At 54.3% G+C, this 18,138-nt stretch overlaps 2 protein-coding genes across 2 annotated transcripts in view; one reads left to right on the plus strand and one right to left on the minus strand.

Annotated features, from left to right (window-relative positions):
* The window catches only part of LOC139684162 (uncharacterized), a 1,455,962-nt gene that overhangs the window by 954,914 nt on the left and 482,910 nt on the right, over nucleotides 1-18,138 (minus strand).
* LOC139684161 (uncharacterized) overlaps nucleotides 1-18,138 on the plus strand; it is a 1,434,678-nt gene that overhangs the window by 893,482 nt on the left and 523,058 nt on the right. The window contains 1 exon segment of the mRNA XM_071579762.1: nucleotides 14,032-14,776. Within this exon segment, the coding sequence (XP_071435863.1) occupies nucleotides 14,032-14,776 (745 nt within the window).

Here is an 18,138-nt window from a genome sequence, read left to right on the forward strand (position 1 = left end):
AGCTCGGCAGGTGGACCTGTTCTTTTTGTTAGGGACACAACCATCCAGCAGATACTCCCAGTCTAGCAGATAGACCTGTTCTCTGCATTGGGTACACCTGTTGTCTCCAGCGGTTAGACCCGTTCTCTCTTCTGGTTCGCTGGGTAGAACTTTCAGCGCGGTGTGGAGACCTCGCTGGGTGGGGTGGATAGACCTGTTCTCTCCATTGGGTACAACTTTTCTGTTTCCCAGTACGGCAAGTAGACGGCTTGCCCTTTCCAGCTGGTAGACTTCTTCTCTCACAGTCCACCGGGTATGTTCTCTCCATCCCTCGAGTAGACCTGTTCGCCTTTAGCCCTTTTCATCATGTTCTCCCAGGCCCGCGGGTAGACCTGTTCTCCTCCAGTCCCGCGGGTAGACCTGTTCGCTCCGAGTCTCGCGGGTGGACCTCTTCTGCTCCAGTCCCGCGGGTAGACCTGTTCTCTCCCAATTCCGCGGGTAGACCTGTTCTCTTCCAGTCCCGCGGGTAGACCTGTTCTCTCCAAGTCCCGCGGGTAGACCTGTTCTCTCCAAGTCCCGCGGGTAGACCTGTTCGGTCCCGATCCCGCAGGTAGACCTGCTCGCTCCCAATCCCGCAGGTAGACCTGTTCGCGAGCAGACCTGTTCACTCCGTCCCCCAGGTAGATCTGTTCTCTTTTACCACAGTAGGTGGACTTGGTTTCTTCGCAAGACCATTTATTTCATCCGCGGGTCTCCCTCCCTTGCCTGACCGTCCACAGGTGAACCGGGGTGGGCAGCGGGCGGGTAGACCTTTTCTCTCACAGCACGGCACCCAAACCAACACTGGCCGCCCCCTAGGGACCGCCCTGCCAATGGGTGGGCGGGGCCGACCAAGGAACACCCCCGGGACAAGGGGCAGGGGACAGTCACGTTCCTCCTCTTCCTCCTTCTTTGTTCAGCGCTCCGAGTACACGCGGGAGCTCTCGGGTCAGCGGGAGGACAGGGTGGGAAAGAGAAGGGCCCCCCCCGACTCCACAGTTTCCCCCGCTGCCCCACCAAGGGCTGTGTGGGCTGTGTCATGGAACACGAGAGCCGGGATGGGCCCGGCCAAAGCCCCCAAGGGCACCAGGATGTGCCGCTCCTTGGAGCCCGTGCTGGGGCTGCCGCGGGGCAGGGCCGGAGCTGCACACAGGGACGGCAAAGGGCCCCGACAAAGTGCTGCGGGACCCCCGAGCCGAGCCCCGAATAGCCTGGGGGGGCTCTGGGGGTTGGGTTATGTTCAGGGGGATGATTGGGGCTTGAGGGACCCCAAAACTGAGCATGGAATGCCCCTTGGAGGCTATTGGGTGTCCCTGGCAGGTGTTTTTGGGGGTCCCGGTGTCGGTTCCCAACAGAGCCCCTTGGTGGGCGGGGGGATGCGGGGACCCCCCTTGGGGGTGTTAGTGTGCATGGGTCAGGCCCTTCATTGACAGGTTGGGGAGGGGAGACCCCAATACCCATGGGACCCCAAGCAGCCCAGACAGGGGAGACCCCCCAAACCACAAAGTGGAGAGACCAGAGAGGAGGAAAGCCTGGCAGGGCTTTTTCTGGGCTGAATCTTGGTGTTTTGGGCTGAATCTTGGGGGTGCAGGGAGGGCACAGTGCTGGGGGATGGCATTTTCAGACAGGCTGCAGGGCCAAGGAAAGGGGGATGTAAAGCCTTGGAGAAGTGGGATGGGGGTCCAGGGGTACCCTGTGCTCATAAAAGGGTTCCAGGGGTCCCTGATGTCAAAGAAAGGGGGTCTTGGGGTAAAGGCACCCAGAATAGGCAGAAAAAGGGATTCAAATGGTCTCCCACTGTTCTAAAAAGGGGTGGGTGTGAGGTCTAGGAAATGCAGGAGTGGGGGTACCAGAGTCAAGAAAAAGAAGCGTGTGGGGACTGGAAAAGGTGGAATGCCAAGGAAAGGGGCTTCAGGAGAGTATTGGTGCAAGATAAGGGGGTGCAGGGGCATCCCAGTGCCTGGGAATGAGGGATCAGGAGGGTTCCGAGGTAAAGGAAAAGCAGGACTGGAGGTGGGGGGAGGTGGTTGGAGGCCGCAGGTTGTGTCTGTGCCCAGAAAAGTGAAGTCCAGGGGGTGGCAGGGTAAAGGAATAGGGAATGTGGAGTCTGGGAGAGGCAGGATGGTGTTACGATCTGCTTAAATATTGCAGACATAGCTTGGGTTCAAAATGTTTTCCCCAACAAAAAAACTAAAACTCAATCTATATTACCCCTTAATTTAAAAAAATGATATTTATTATTAAGAAATTATTAAAAAAATGCAGAGAGAGAGGGAAATAAGAACAGTTAAAAAAACCTCTAAGAGTACTTTTTAGAAGCAAAGAAAAAAGTTTACCACCAAACCCAACTTTTTCTGCCAAGCTATTTTGTGTGTGTGTGTGTGTGTGAGAAGCGATGTTGTCTCTGTTCCTGTAGGCAGAGGTGTGGAATGCAGCTCTTGCAATGCAGATGTGCTGCTCAGTCTGTGCTGCTCTCCCTTGTGCAGCAGGACTGCTCCTCGCTCTCTGCAGGGCTCTCGGGCCCCAAGGAGCTGTCGCTCACGGGCAGCAGCTGCGCAGCCACCCCAGGGTGAACAGGGCCAGGGCTGGGTCAGCAGGAGCAGAACTGATGCAGGGAGCAAGGCAGAGCTCAGCTTTCTCCTCAGTCTGCAGGGGCAGGCAGGCAAGAAGATTGGGTGGTGAAGGAGGAGGGTAAGAAGGTGAGATGGGTGAGGCAGGGGTAGGTGGGAGAGGTTCTTGGCTGTGGTTCTCTCTCTCCATTCTCCACACTCCCTACGCAGCAAAATTCCAAGGTGTTCTTTGGGACTTTTATGGAGTCCAAGAAAGCTTAGACATTGTTTCTACACATAGCTTGAAAATTTCATAAAAGCAGGAAATAGTTTTAGCTCAGTTATTAGAAGAAGAGGATGGTTCTGTGAGTTCTAATCAGGCAAGAAGTTTGGCTGAATTTGCTGCCATGACTTGCAGGAAGCTTGGTGAAAGGCTTTGGCAGGTGTTTGTTTGTAAGAGAATTCTGGCTTTCTGTGGAACTGCTGACAAAAAATTATGTGGGATGGCTGGAACTGGGAGCCTGAGGGTCCCTGGTGTCAAAGAAAAGGGGGATCCAGGGCATGGGAGAGGCAGGATGGGCAGGAAAAGCAGGACAGGAGGATCCTGGAGAACATGGAATGGCTGCACAGGGGGGTCCCAGAGCCTGGGAAAAGGAGGTGCAGAGGGACCCTAATAATAATAGGGAAGAGAAGGAGAAAACAATGGGATGGAGCTCCAAAGTGGCAATTTCCAGAGGCAGAAAAGTGGGGAGAGGGTGGGGAAGTGTCCCCAGGGAAAGGGATCCCGGAGTGTATCTGCTGTTCAGGGCAAGAGCAGGGACTGGGAACAAGGATTTTGGGAATTCAGGGCAGTGGGAGGGGGTTTTCCCTCCCCCTGCTGCCCATCCTGTGCTTCCCAGAGCCCAGTCACTCCCAGTATGAGCCCAGTCACCTCTAGTATGAGCCCAGCTGTTCCCACTATATCTCAGTTGCCCACAACATAATCCTAGTTGGCCCAGTATGACCGTAATCTGTCCCAACATGGTCTCAGTGCCACCCAGTAGCCCCCAGTATAGACTCAAACACTCTGACTTTCTCCCAGTTGCCCCATGTGTGGTCTCAGTTTTCTGCTTGCGTAGTCCCAGTCACTCCCACTGTGGTCCCAGTCACCCCCAGTATGGTTCCAGTGACTTCCAGTGTCTGCCAATATGGTGTCAGGATGATCCCAGTTGCCCCCAGTCTTTGCCAGGAGGAACCCAATGCTCCTGGAACACGTGGAGGACCCACCCAGAGGAAGGTCCCTCCAAGTTCTGTGGCTGCAGGAAGAGCCCCGAGGAGCCGAGGGCCCCCAGAGCCACCCCAGGCTGTAGAAGGTGGTCCCACAAACCCTCCTGCTGCCCCCTCGTGTCCTCCAGCTTGGGCCCAGCTCCTCCTAGTGTTATCCCAGTTGCCTTCAACATGGTTCCACTTGCTTCCAGTATCAGCCCAGTATCATGTCATTAGCTCCAAGTGTGCTCCCAGTTTTTTTCCAGTCATTGCCGGTATGATCCGAGTCACTCCCAGATAGTCTCATTATGATCCCAGTATGACTCCAGTGTGCATCCAGTTGCTCGCAATATTAACCCAGTTCCCCCCACATGCTTCCAGTTGCTTCCTTTTACCCCCACTATGGTTCCATTCACTCCCAGTATATCCCATTGGAGGGGTGGCTTTATATGTTAGAGAGTCTCTTGACTCTGTTGAACTTGAGGTCAGCAGTGACAAGGCTGAGTGTCTGTGGACCAGAATCTGGGGGAAGGCCAACAGGGCTGACATCCTTGTGGGTGTCTGTTACAGGCCAGCCAACCAGGATGATGAAGGAGATGAATTATTCTACAAGCAGCTGGCAGATGTCTCAAAATTTCCAGCCCTTGTTATTGTAGGTGACTTGAACCCTCCAGGTATCTGCTGGGAGCTCAACACAGCAGAGAAGAGGCAGTCTGGGGGATTCCTGGAGTGTATAGACAAGAATTTCCAGCTTCAGCTGGTAAATGAACCTACCAGGGGTGTGGCTCCTGGACACCTGCTGTTTACAAACAGAGAGGGGGTGGTGGGAGATGTAGTGGTCAGAGGCTGTCTGGGTACAGCGACCATGAAATAATAGAATTTTCAATACTCAGGGATGCAAGGAGGGCCATCAATAAAACCTCTAAGCTGGACATCCAGATGGCAGATTTCAGCCTGGTCAGAAGACTGGTCCAGAGCATACCCTGGGAAACAACCCTTAAAAACAAGGGGGTACAGGAGGGATGGATGTCCTGCAAGAAGCAAGTCTTGAGTGCACAGGAACAGCCTGTCCTGGTGTGCCGAAAGGGAAGCCAATGGGGAAGACATCCATCTTGCTTGAACAGGAAGATTCTGAAGGAAATCAGTGATAAAAAGAGAGCTGACTGAGTGTGGAAAAAAAGGGCTGGCTATTTAGAAAGAGTTTAGGAACATAGTTGGGTACTGTAGCAAGAAAATGAGAGACAAAAATGCGATTTGAAGTCAGTTGGGCTACTTCAGTTAGGGATGAGAAAATGCTTCTGTAAATATGTTAATAGGAAAAGGAGGGACAAGAAAAACCTCCATTCTTGGTTGGACTTGGGGGGGAACATAGTTACCAGAGATGAGGAGAAGGCTGTGGTACTTCACACCTACTTTCCCTCAGTTTTCACCAGTAAGACAGGTTATAGAGCAGATCACCCTGAGTGCAATCACACAGCACCTTCAGAATGGACAAGGGATTAGACCCAGCCAGCATGGGTTTAGAAGGGGCAGGTCCTGTCTGACCAACCTGATCTCTTTTTATGATCAGGTGACCCACATGGTGGATGAGGATGAAGCTGTGGACTTCAGCAAGGCCTTTGACACTGTCTCCCATAATATACTCCTGGAAAAGCTGGTAGCCCATGGCTTGGACAGGTGTCCCCTCTGCTGGATTAGGAGGTGGCTGCAGGGTCAAGCCCAGAGAGTGCTGATGAATGGGGCTGTATCCAGCTGGCGGCCGGTCACCAGTGGTGTCCCCAGGGGTCTGTGTTGGGTCCAGTCCTGTTTAACACCTTTATTGATGATTTAGATGAGGGGATTGAGACCATCATTAGCAAATGTGCTGATGACACCAAGTTGGGAGGGAGTGTCGACCTGCTGGAAAGCAGGAGGGCTCTGCAGAGGGATCTGGATAGACTGGAGAGATGGGCTGATTCCAGTGGGATGAGGTTTTACAAGGCCAAGTGCAGGTCCTGCCCTTTGGCCACAACAACCCCCTGCAGCGCTCCAGGCTGGGCACAGGGTGGCTGGAGAGCAGCCAGGCAGAAAGGGACCTGGGGGGACTGAGTGACAGGAAGCTCAACAAGAGCCAACAGTGTGCCTAGGAGGCCAAGAAGGCCAATGGTATCCTGTCCTGTATGAAAAATAGCATGGCCAGCAGGCCCAGGACAGTGACCCTTCCCCTGTACTCTGTGTTGGTGAGGCCACACCTTGAGTGTTGTGTTTAATTCTGGGCCCCTCAGTTCAGGAAAGAGATTGAGAGGCTGGAGCAGGTCCAGAGAAGAGCAACGAGAGTGGTGAAGGGACTGGAGCACAAGTGCTGTGGGGAGAGGCTGAGGGAGCTGGGGTTGTTTAGCCTGGAGAAGAGGAGGCTCAGGGGAGACCTTATCACTCTCTACAACTTCCTGAAAGGAGTTTGTAGCCAGGTGGGGATTGGTCTCCTCTCCCAGGCAACCAACAGTAGGACAGGAGGGCAGGGGCTTAAGCTCTGCCAGGGGAGGTTTAGGTTGGATATCAGGAAGAAGTTCTTTCCAGAGAGAGTGGTCAGGCATTGGAATGGGCTGCCCAGGGAGGGGGTGGATTCTCTGACCCTGAAGGTTTTTAAGGTGAGACTGGACGTGGTACTGAGTGCCATGATCTGGTGCTCAAAGTGGGGTTGGATTAAGGGTTGGACTTGATGATCTCGGAGGTCTTTAACCCAACTGATTCTGTGATAACAGAGCAGGGATGGTGGCAAGGCCCTGTCTTGGTAGAGCCAGAGCACAGGCCTAAGGTGAAGAGCTAAAGAGACAGAAGCTCCACCTCCCTCTCTTTTATATTTCTTGATGCTTCTTGATGATGTCAGATGTAATGAAATACCTCTTTGGTTGCTTAAGTCAGGTGATGCTTGTCCCTTCTAATCTCTGTCACATCCTCTGGGCCTGATGAATTGAGGCCTGGCTGAAACTGAAGCTAAAACTACCACACCCCATTACATTCTATTCTCAGGCTCCATTTCTATGATGTTTCGGTATAGATTTGACCCACTGAGAAATGACCTCACAAAATTCCAGGGATCTTGCTTTCAACTCACCAGATCCTGGGACTGAGAGGATTCCCCTCAAATAATATTTTGGGTGTCACTGGAGTGCTCAGGGTCCTGGAACCTGTGGAGCATCTGCAGCTTTGTCCCACCTAGGTCAATAATAATTGTCATCAAAAGTCATCAGGAAGAAATTAGACCCTCCATTCCCCCCTTTGGAGTGTCTGTGAGCCAGACAGTCCTTTATTCTGGGCAGAGACAGGGAGAGAATCTTTCCAGTCTGTACAAACCCTTCCGAGGCTTTTCACGTATTTGAACTTTCTAGCAAACAAAGAAATTAACCTTCATTTCTTCTAACCTAACAATTCTCTTCATTAATTGGTATTCTGTCCTTTATTGACTGTTTTGGTCCACATTCTTTGGTGCTTTTATCATTCTGCCTGAGACTCCAACTCTCAGGTTGAAATGTCTTTGTTAAGCCCTTCTATATCTTCTGGTTGCTCCACCATGTCTTTGAAGGACCAAACATTGAAGATCCCAGATGTCCAGTCTTCACCTCCCACAGGCTTTTTTTTAGTGAACCTCATCAGAGCTAGTCCAGGGAAACTCAAAGCTTTGGAGCTTTAAAGACCAAACTGATGAGAGTCTGTGAAAAGAAACGCGGCCAACGATTCCCACTAATTAAAAATACAGGAGAGTTGTATAACTTCCAACACTGGGAGAAACTGGGAAATGGTTTGTGGGGACTGGGCTGGGATTTGGAGGATCCAGGGGGAAACTTGGAGGAGATTAGGGGAGTCCGAGTTGGGGGGAGGGTTAGTGGGGGAGGTGGGAAGGCATTTTTAGGGGTTATAGGGGGTCCTGGGAGGGCTGGGGGCAGTTGGGAAAAAGTTCAAGGGGTCCTGAGAGGGCTGGGAGGGAGGTTGGTGGTTCATAGTGGGGCTGAGAGGGGCTTTGGGAGGTCTTGGAAGGGCTGGGCAAGGACTGGAAGGAGGTTCCAGGAGATCCTGGCTGGGCTGGAGTGACTGGCAGGAGGTTTGGGGGAGGTCCCAGGGGGCCTGTGAGAGGTTTTAGGGGCTCCTTCCCCCCCCCGGCCCTGCCCGGTGGTGCTGCCAGACGCCCTCCAAGACACTGCCAGGGGCCGGGACTCCGTGTTGGGGTTTGTCCTCCTGGACTGGGGCTTCTCCCTGTGCCACAAGGGCAGGGGGTCACCGGGGGTCGCGTGTCACCCCCTTCCCTGCTGTTCCTCTGCCCCCAGCCGGCTGCTCCCGGTGTTCCCAGTAAAGCTTCCCAGTTCTCCCCAGTCCCGGTCACTGGGGGTGCCTGGGGGGGATCAGTGAGAGAAGGCCCCGAATCATTTTCCAGCCAATCAGAGCGCGCGGCGCTGATGACTCCGCAGTTGCCAGGCAGACCCGCAGCGCCCCGCACTCCCCACCCCGCGCCCACCCGCGCCCCCCCCTCACCCCCAGCGTCCCCCCGGGACGGAATTAGGGGCGGGGGGAGGTGGGGGCGCCCAGGCCGCCCCCCCCCCGCGTTGTCCCGGCCGTGGCGGCTGCGGCGGGGGCCGAGTGCGGGCGGGAGCGGCCAAGAGCGCAGCACTGCCCCATCCCGAGCTGCCCCAGCTCCATCCCTGCTCCTCCCGCGGGGGGCGGCGGGGCTGGGGGCAAGGGGGGTCCGGGGGGGCGCTGGCCCTGGGGGCAGGAGGAGAAGGGCTGGAGGGGGCGGGACTGTGGAGGCGGAGAAGCGGCAGGAGAGGAGGGACAGAGCAGGGGGAGGAGCCGGGACAGGGGCCACAGAGAGGACAAAGCACCGCGTGCTCGGCGCTCGGTCGGAAGGTCGGTGTGGGACGGGGGGGCGAGAGCGGTTTTGGGGCCCCTCGGGTGGTCCGGGAGGGAGCCCCCGGACCGGCGGAGTGGGGAAAGCGGAGAGGGGCGATAGCGGAGCTGGGGGATCCCCGGAATGGTGGAATTGGGGGGCAGGAGCACAGAGGGAGCCCCGGGCTCCTTAAATGGGGGTCCCGGAGAGGGAGAAGCCCCGGCAGTGTGGAGAGGAGGGGGGTGCAGCAATGCAGGGGGGAGGTGGGACCCCCAAGAGCCTGGAGAAGGCGAGAGCCTAGAGAGGAAGGAGCCGTGGGATTCCCAGGATCCCCGGCAGCCCGGAGAGGGTGGGACGGGATCCCCAGTATAAGTGGGACCCCCAGCAGTGCATACAGGGGGACCCCAATAACCCCATTGTGGAGAATTCAAAGAAGAGGAACTGCCGGGAGGGTTAATTTGGGCTGAATTTTGGTATTTTGGAGGTATTTAGGGACACAAGATTAGAGGCTGTGGAGACAGAGGGCGGGACTCGGGAAGGCTGCAGGGAGAGGTGAGGGGAGAGTGGCAAGTTTGGAGGACTTTGGGGATTTAAGGGAAAGTTTGGGGGTCCCTCATTACCCACCCACCCCCTACAGACCCCTGGGGCCCCCCGGGGCTGTGTTGGCTGTGAAGGAGAAGGTGGAAAATCCAGGTAAGTCCCTTCCCCTGCCCCGGAACTGCCACCATGTCCATTCCGCAACACACACACACACACACACACACACACCCTCGTTCCCTCAAAAAAACCCTGAGATCCCAAAATCCCCCACCTGGGACTGTCAAAACTCTCCCAGGATGCCCCAAATATTCTCCTGGACCTGCCAGAGCCCCTCAAAACATCCTAGAGACTCTCCCAAAACTCCAAGACTCCCCCAGAGTCCTCCAAAACACCCCAGAGAATCTCTCAGGAGACCCCAAAACCAACAGAGAGACCCCCCAATCTTTCATCCAGACCCTGAAGACCACCCTGGGACCACCAACCCTCCCCTCGACCTCCCCAAATGCCATCAACCTCCCTCCAAATCCCTTGCCAGACCACCCCAAACCTGCCCAGGTCCCCCCCTAAATTCCCTTCCAGAGACTGGAAAGCATCCCAGGGCCCCCATAGTATTCCTATCAGGACCTCCCAGTGACCCAGGACCCCCAAACTGCCCCCAGACTTCCCAAAAACTACTCCAGAATTTCCCAAACCTCTCTTCCACACGCCCCCAAACCACCCCAGGTCACCTAAACGAGGATCTCGATATGAGAACTGAAACAGGGAGAACTGAAGCTGAGTGAGATGACACATGGGCAACCCTGAAAAGCACAAAACTAGGATTTATTTGTTGTTTGTTTTTTTTCTAGAAGCTAAAAGGGGGAAATTGGGGATGATGCTCTTGGAAAAGGGAACGGTGTGAGCGAATGAGGAGCAGACACAGTGTAGGGAACAAAGGGAGTCACCCCCAAAGGGGGTTTTTCTTGGGGAGTATCCCTGGATGCTGGAAAATCCTGGGATCCTCCCATTTCCCCAAATGGAGGTGCCTGGCACAGATCCCCACAAACCCCAAACCATTAAGACAGCGAAAACTACCTCTCCAAAATATGCAGATAAAAGCCAAAGAAATCCAAAGCACCAAGATTCATCCCCAAAAAACCTTCCCAAAAATTTCCTGTCTTTGGTCTCTCCACTTTGGGGTTATGGGGGTCCCCCATGTCCGGGGTGTTGGGGGGGCTTGTGTTTTGGAGGCCCCTGTCCAAGGGTTCTGCCTTTTCCAGGCTGCTGGTGATCCCGAGAATGCCAGGGGTCCCCACTCTATGATCTGACCCCTTTGGGGTTCTGGGATTCCCTCCTCTTCAGGGTCCCTCTTAGGAATACCGATGGTCCCCAGGGATTTCTTCTGCCCTGACTCTCTGCTCAGGGACCCCCCGGGACCCCAAAACAGAGAGCCAGGAGAGGGGGCACCCTCAGGATCCATGGCATCTTAGAGAGGGTGTTGCCCTTGGGAACCACCACCCCAAGCAGAGAGTCAGGGGAGGAAAGACTGTGGGGGCACAAATCCCCTCAGCATCCCTAAACTGGGGGACCCCAGAGAGGGGGAAGCCCCAGAACCCCAAAGTGGGGAGACTGCAGAGGGGGAACCCCCTGGATCCCCCAGCAGTTCAGACAGGGGAGATCCTGCAAACCCTGAATCATAGAATCATAGAATCATAGAATCGATTGGGTTGGAAAAGACCTCCAAGATCATCGAGTCCAACCCTTGGTCCAACTCTAGCTCATTTACTAGATCATGGCACCCAGCGCCACGTCCAATCTGCATTTAAAGATCTCTAGGGATGGTGAATCCACCACCTCTCTGGGCAGCCCATTCCAATGCCTGATTACTCTCTCTGTAAAAAATTTTTTTCTGATATCCAACTTAAATTTCCCCTGGCAGAGCTTAAGCCCGTGCCCCCTTGTTCTATTGCTGAGTGTATGGGAGAAGAGACCAGCCCCCACCTGGCTATAACTTCCCTTCAGGTAGTTATAGACAGTGCTGAGGTCACCTCTGAGCCTCCTCTTCTCCAGGCTAAACAACCCCAGCTCCCTCAGCCTCTCCCCATAGGACTTGTGCTCCAGTCCCTTCACCAGCCTTGTTGCTCTTCTCTGGACCCGCTCCAGCATCTCAATATCCTTTCTGAACTGAGGGGCCCAGAACTGAACACACTACTCAAGGTGTGGCCTCACCAATGCAGAGTACAGGGGAAGGATCACTTCCCTGGTCCTGCTAGCCACGCTATTTTTGATACAGGACAGGATCCCATTGGCCTTCTTGGCCACCTGGGCACACTGTTGACTCATGTTGAGCTTCCTGTCAATTAGTACTCCAAGGTCCTTTTCTGCCTGGCTGCTCTCCAGCCACTCTGTGCCCAGCCTGTAGCGCTGCAGGGGGTTGTTGTGGCCAAAGTGCAGGACCCGGCACTTGGCCTTGTTGAACTTCATCCCATTGGAATCAGCCCATCTCTCAAGTCTATCCAGATCCCTCTGCAGAGCCCTCCTGCCTTCCAGCAGGTCGACACTCCCTCCCAACTTGGTGTCATCAGCAAATTTGCTGATGATGGACTCAATCCCCTCATCTAAATCATCAATAAAGATGTTAAACAGGACTGGACCCAATACAGACCCCTGGGGAACACCACTGGTGACTGGCCGCCAGCTGGATGCAGCTCCGTTCACCAGCACTCTCTGGGCCCAACCCTCCAGCCAGCTCTTAATCCAGGAGAGGCTACACTTGTCTAAGCCATGGGCTACCAGCTTTTTCAGGAGTATATTATGGGAGACAGTATCAAAGGCCTTGCTGAAGTCCAGATAGACCACATCCACAGCCTTCCCCTCATCCACCAGGTGGGTCACCTGATTGTAGAAAGAGATCAGGTTGGTCAGACAGGACCTGCCCCTCCTAAACCCATGCTGGCTGGGTCTAATCCCTTGTCCACCCTGAAGGTGCTGTGTGATTGCACTCAGGATGAACTGCTCCATAACCCTGCCAGGCACAGAGGTCAGGCTGACAGGCCTGTAGTTGCCAGGGTCCTGCTTGCAGCCCTTTTTGTGGATTGGGGTGACATTTGCCAACCTCCAATCATCTGGGACCTCCCCAGAGAGCCAGGACTGTTGGAAGATGATGGAGAGCGGTTTGGCAAGCTCTTCTGCCAGCTCCTTCATCACCCTGGGATGGATCCCATCTGGTCCCATAGTGAGGAGACCAGAGAAGGGGAACTCCTGGCGAGGTTTTTTGGGGTTGAATCTTGGTGTTTTGAACTCAATTTTTGGAGTGCAGGGGGGACACAGTGCTGGGGAAAGGGGTTTTCAGCGGGTTCCAGGGATAAGGAAAGGGGGATGCAGGGGTTTGGATGGGAGTCCAGAGTGACCCTGTGCCCAGGAAAGTAGGGTCCAGGGGTCTTCGATGTAGGGGAAAGCGGTTAATAGGATAGGGAGACCCAGAATGGCTACAAAAGTAGTTCAATTGGTCCCACAAATGTTCAAATAAGGGGCTGTTTGGTCTGGGAAGTGCAGATGTGGGGATCCCACAGGTTCCAGAGCAAAGGAAAAGAGGGATTGTAGGGACTGGAAAAGTGGAATTGGCAGGAAAGGGGGTTAAAGGTATCGGGTATTGATGCAGGATAAGGGGGTATAAGGGTGTCCTGGTGGCTGGGAATGGGGCCCAGGAATTTCCCAAAGTCAAGGAAAAGTAGGAGTAGGGGTGAGGAGAGGAGACTGGGGGGGTCAAAGGGGGTCCCTGTGCCCAGAAAAGAGGAGTCCATGGGGTGCCAGGGTAAAGGGACTGTGGAGTCTGGGAGAGGCGGGATGCATGGGAAAAGGGGGTTCAAGTTGGCCCTGGATGCAAAAAAAAAAAAAAAAAAAGAAAAAGGTCTGGGGGTGAGGTGACCTGGGGTCGCTGGGAATGGGGGCCCGAGGATCCGTAGTGTCAAAGAAAAGGGTGATCAAGAGGTTGGGGGAGGCAAGATGAGCGGGAAAGGGGGAGCAGGAGAATTTTGGAATCAGAGAAAGAAGGGTGTGGGGGCTGGAAAACTGAGAATGGTCGGGCAGAGAGTCCTGAAGCCACAGCAGTCTTGAGAGGGTGGGGACTCTGGAGATGAAAGACCCCCAATACACAGGAGACACCAAGCAGCCCAGAAAGGGGGGAACCCCAGAACCCCAAAGTGGAGAGGCCACAGAGGAGAAGCTCCTGGGATGGTTTTTGTGGGCTGAAAATGGTGTTTTGGTAGTTTATATGGACACAAGAAGCCCAGTGAGTTCTAGAGACGGATTTGGGCAGGAGTAACCCACAGCCTAACATACTCACACAGTATTTTTCCGCAGAAAACAAGATTTCTCCTTCCCAAAGCATTTTGGAATGGAGGATGCTGTTGTGAGGAAGAGGAAGATGCCGCAGGACCCCCAGGCAGGTGAGGAGGAAGTCAGTGCCCCTTTGCCCCTCTCTTGTGCTGCATCTTCCAGCCCAGCATGGTCCGGGCTGCAGGACAACCCCGCTGCCGACGCCGTCCTGTCGGGGCCGGGTTTGGGGGGATGTCCTTGGCCTTCCCTTTGGGCCAGAGGCAAATTCCCTGAGTGTCCTTGTTCCTTCCTGCCCCAGGCCCCGAGCTGAGCACGGAGAGCACAGAGGATAAATTCCCCCGGGAGAACCTGGTGGCAGAGGCTGTTTTGAACAGCTCCACAGCACAGGAAGTCACTGGGGAGGAAAAGCCACGGAGATCCCTCATAAGGAGGAGAAGCTCTAAACCCAGCACAGAGTCCTCTGAGGTCTTAAGACCCACCCAGGGCCGAGAAGACAGAAGGAAGTTCATTCGACGATCTGACCTTGGGGTGCAGAAGCGGCTTCAGAGCAGGGAGAAGCGCTACAAGTGCTTGGAATGTGGGAAGAGCTTCACCACGAGCTCCTACCTGATCCGACATCAGATGATCCACACTGGGGAATGGGCCTACACATGTAGAGAATGTGGGAAGGGCTTCGGCCACAACTCTGAGCTGATCCGCCACCAGATGATCCACAGTGGGGAACGTCCCTATGAGTGTTCTGAGTGTGGGAAAAGGTTTCAGATCAGCTCCAATCTCCTCGTGCATCAGCGCACACACACGGGGGAGAGGCCCTTCCGCTGCACCGACTGCGGGAAGAGCTTCAACCGCAACTCCCACCTTGTCATCCACCGGCGTATCCACACCGGGGAGCGGCCGTACAAATGTGGGGAGTGTGGGAAGGGCTTCACCCAGAGCTCTGACCTTGTCATCCATCAAATGATGCACACTGGAGAGAGGCCCTATGAGTGTTCTGAGTGTGGGAAGAGGTTTCAGACCAGCTCAGTTCTCCTCATGCATCAGCGCACACACACTGGGGAGAGGCCCTTCTGCTGCAGCGGCTGTGGGAAGAGATTCAACCGCAAGTCCCACCTCGTCACCCACCGCAGAATCCACACAGGGGAGAGGCCTTACAAGTGCAGGGAGTGTGGGAAGAACTTCACCCAGATCGCTAACTTGACCAAACACCAACGCACCCACCAGTAAGGGAAGCCCTACTAGTGCCCCAGTTGTGAGAGAAGCTTCATTCATTGCTCTAAGGTCACCAAACTTCAAATTCTCTATTTCTCTGCCTCTCTATGAACTATCCAACCCAACCCCTTGCACACTCACATGATGCCTTTTTTTGTCTTTGATTTTCATTTGTTAGATCTTCATTCCTTGTACTCACCTGAAATTTAAGTAAAAATAAAGAAATTGAATGAAAATATCTAAATCCCCACCATTTAATTGGGATTTTGGGGTGGAATTTGAGGTTCAAAAGGATATTCAGGAAGCATTCTGAGTTCTAGGGGATTTTGGGGGAGCTGTCCCCAAAATTTGGCCATCCAGGTCAAGAGAGTTTTTCCATCATTTTGCAGTCCACAATCTGAGAGGGTTCGATCTGTCACCTCATAATGCCTCGATCCCACCCTAAAATAGCTCCATCCCAACTCAGAATTACTCAGCCCCTCCCCAAAATGGCCCAATCCAGCAACCCCCACAATTCCTCCCTGAACCCACCATGGGGTGTCAGCAATTAGAGATGGGAAATGAGAAGCCCAGGAGGTTGGGGTCTAATTTGGAGAGCTTTGATGTGGATTGGGAGGGTTGGGATGGGGCTTGGAGGAGGATGGGATGGGGTTTGGGAGGCCTGAGATGGAGGGTCTGGAATGACAGAGGGAGTTTTCAGGGTGCATTTTGATCTTTCAAAGGGTACTGTGAGGGAGTGGGGGGGAAATGTGACTCCAGCACTTGGAGTGGGGCCCCACAGGGAGGGACACAGGGAGCTTGTTTTGAGAGGATCCTTCTGCTTTCCCTGAATTTTGGGGACTATAAACATTTTTTGGGGGTCCCTTTCCTAATTTTCCGTGGCTGAAGTGAACCCCTCAGATTATAAGGGGTGGTGAGATGACCCCATTTGGGGGCTGTTCTTGCTGTTTCAACCAGTTTTTCAGGCTTCTAAATGGCTCTTAGGAGCTCCCCCCTCATTCTGGGGGTTGCAGTGACCCCCTGGCTCCACCGGTGGCTAAGCGGGGTTATAGATCCCCAATTCTGAGGTGTTACAAGCACTTTGTGAGGGACCCATGTTTGATGCAAATCCCACATGCAAGAGGGAGTCCCCCCTTCCTCCAGGATCTTGCTGTGGGTCCTGGACCCCTCCCCACACAGGGAGCACCCACAGAATTTCTGGGGTGACAGGACTTCTTAATGCACTGAGACCATCCCAGATGGTGTTACACAATGCCAGAATGTGCTGAGTGGGAAGGGACCCCCAAGGATCATGGAGTCCAACCCTCAGCCCTGCACAGGCCCATCCCCAAGAGTCACACCCTGTGTCCCAGACCATCATCCAAACACTCCTGGAGCTCTGGCAGCCTTGGGGCTGTGCCCACTGTCCTGGGGAGCCTGTCCAGTGCCTACCACCCTCTGGGGGAAGAACTTCTTTGGAGGATCCAACCTAAGCCTGCCCTGACACAACTGCAGACCATTCCCTGGGTGCTGTCCCTGGTCCCCACAGAGCAGAGATGAGTGCCTGCCCCTCCTTTGCCCTTGCCCAGGAAGTTGTACCTGCAATGAGGTGTCCCCTCAGTGTCTCCTCTTGTGCAGCTGAACACACCAAGTGCCCTCAGCTGCTCCTCACACACTTCCCTTGCAGGCCGTGGCCCACCTTGGTTGCATCCTATGGACACTCTCAAATGGCTCAATGTCTTCCTTTTGGTGCCCCAAAAGGCCTGGGTGTGCCCAGGGGACACTGTGACACTGCTGGGCCTGCTGGAACCCAGGGGACACTGTGACACTGCAGGAGTGAGGAGACTTTGTGAGAGTCAGAGAATCACCAGCCCTGCCTGGCACTGGTCAGCAGCACAGAGAGGCAGTGGCGGCCCGTGGTGCCACAAGAGGAGACCAATTGTCTTCTCTGTGTCCAGCAGCAGTGTCAGACAGACACACACCATTTAAGATGGGGCAGCTGCTCCCGAGTGTGCCCAGCAGGGCAGAGAGATGGAGAGGCTGCAAAGGAGGAGGCAGATGCAGCTGCTCCTGGTGGCCCCACAAGGGGTTGTTGTAGGAAAGTGTGTTTTGAGGCTGGCAGGTGTGGAGTTAAATTTCCTGAACAACAAGGCTTGGAGATAAGCAAAGGACACCTGATCTTCTGGGACTGGCAGGCCCAGGCACCAGAACACTACAAACTGGTTGTGTTTGCATATGTGTATTCCTCTGTCTACTCTCACCCTCCCAAACCCCCCGCACTTGATAGGTCTGTTTTTCATCTGCAAGGAGGTCGAAAGCCCTGAGCCATCCCCCCATGGCTCCCCCATGTGTGGGAGGTAACCAGTTCCTCTGCCCCTGCCTTGAATACCAGTCCCTGAGTCCATATATTGTAACATGGGATTTCAATAAACGGCTTTGCTTGGTTTGAGCTGGTGATCGGCGTTGTGGTTCATTCCTGTGGAGACCCAGATCCATCACAATAAATGGAGCTGAAACGTGGAGCCTCGGGAAAGATTCCAAACATTTAGGGACTGGTCTTGGTAACCCTGACGGGGCAAGAGAGACAGGAACACTAGGAGGTGCCTGTCCCAGTGATGGGCAGCAGTCCAACTTGGGAAGAAGCATGATTGGTGCCTGTCTGCTGGACTGAAAGTGATTGGCTCTGGAAATGAGAATAATCTCAAAGGGGTGAAAAACATGACCAAATGATTGGGGGCTAACAGCTCTGAAACAAAAATATTCAGTAACAGGGTCAGTGTCTAAGCCACTTGTGAAGGCAGAGCCCTGAAATAGCTTGAAGGGACAGAGCTGAGCTAAAAGAGATCAGTACCCCATGAAAAGAAAAATTACCTCTTTTTGAATTGAGTGCCCTGAAACCGCTTGTGGCCAAAACTGTTTGATGGGCCAGAGCCAAACTAGTTACAAAAACTGGAGTCCCCCTCTTTTTTTTAAGAAAAATCACTGGAAGACTTGGAAAAATTGACTATTTGGTGTCAGGGAGAAACATTATGGAGATGAGATCTAAGCTGTCTGTGGAGCAGAGGAACGTGCTCTGGATGATGAGGTGCTGCTTGAACAGCATGAACTCCAAGTAAAAGACTCTCCTTTCCAACACTCCCTGCTGTGGGCACAGCTGCCCTCTGAATGTGCTGCTGCCAGTGATTGCAGCTGCCCACCAAAGGTTGCAGCAGGAGAAGCAGCTGCACCCCCCGTGCCGCTGTCCCACGCAGCGTTCCTGCCCGGGGCAGAGAAAGGCCCAAAGAGCAGCAGCCCCTGCCCTGCTCTTGCCGGATCCCCCCGCAGACCTTCCCGCCTGTGGCACTGATGCCAGTGGGTGGGATGGCGGCAGAGAGAAGCCGAGCCAGGCAGAGGCAGCACCGAGCCCGGCACAGAGCAGAGAGG

The sequence above is a fragment of the Pithys albifrons genome, chromosome 33 (assembly GCF_047495875.1).
Source record: "Pithys albifrons albifrons isolate INPA30051 chromosome 33, PitAlb_v1, whole genome shotgun sequence".
NCBI classification, from domain to species: Eukaryota; Metazoa; Chordata; class Aves; order Passeriformes; family Thamnophilidae; genus Pithys; species Pithys albifrons.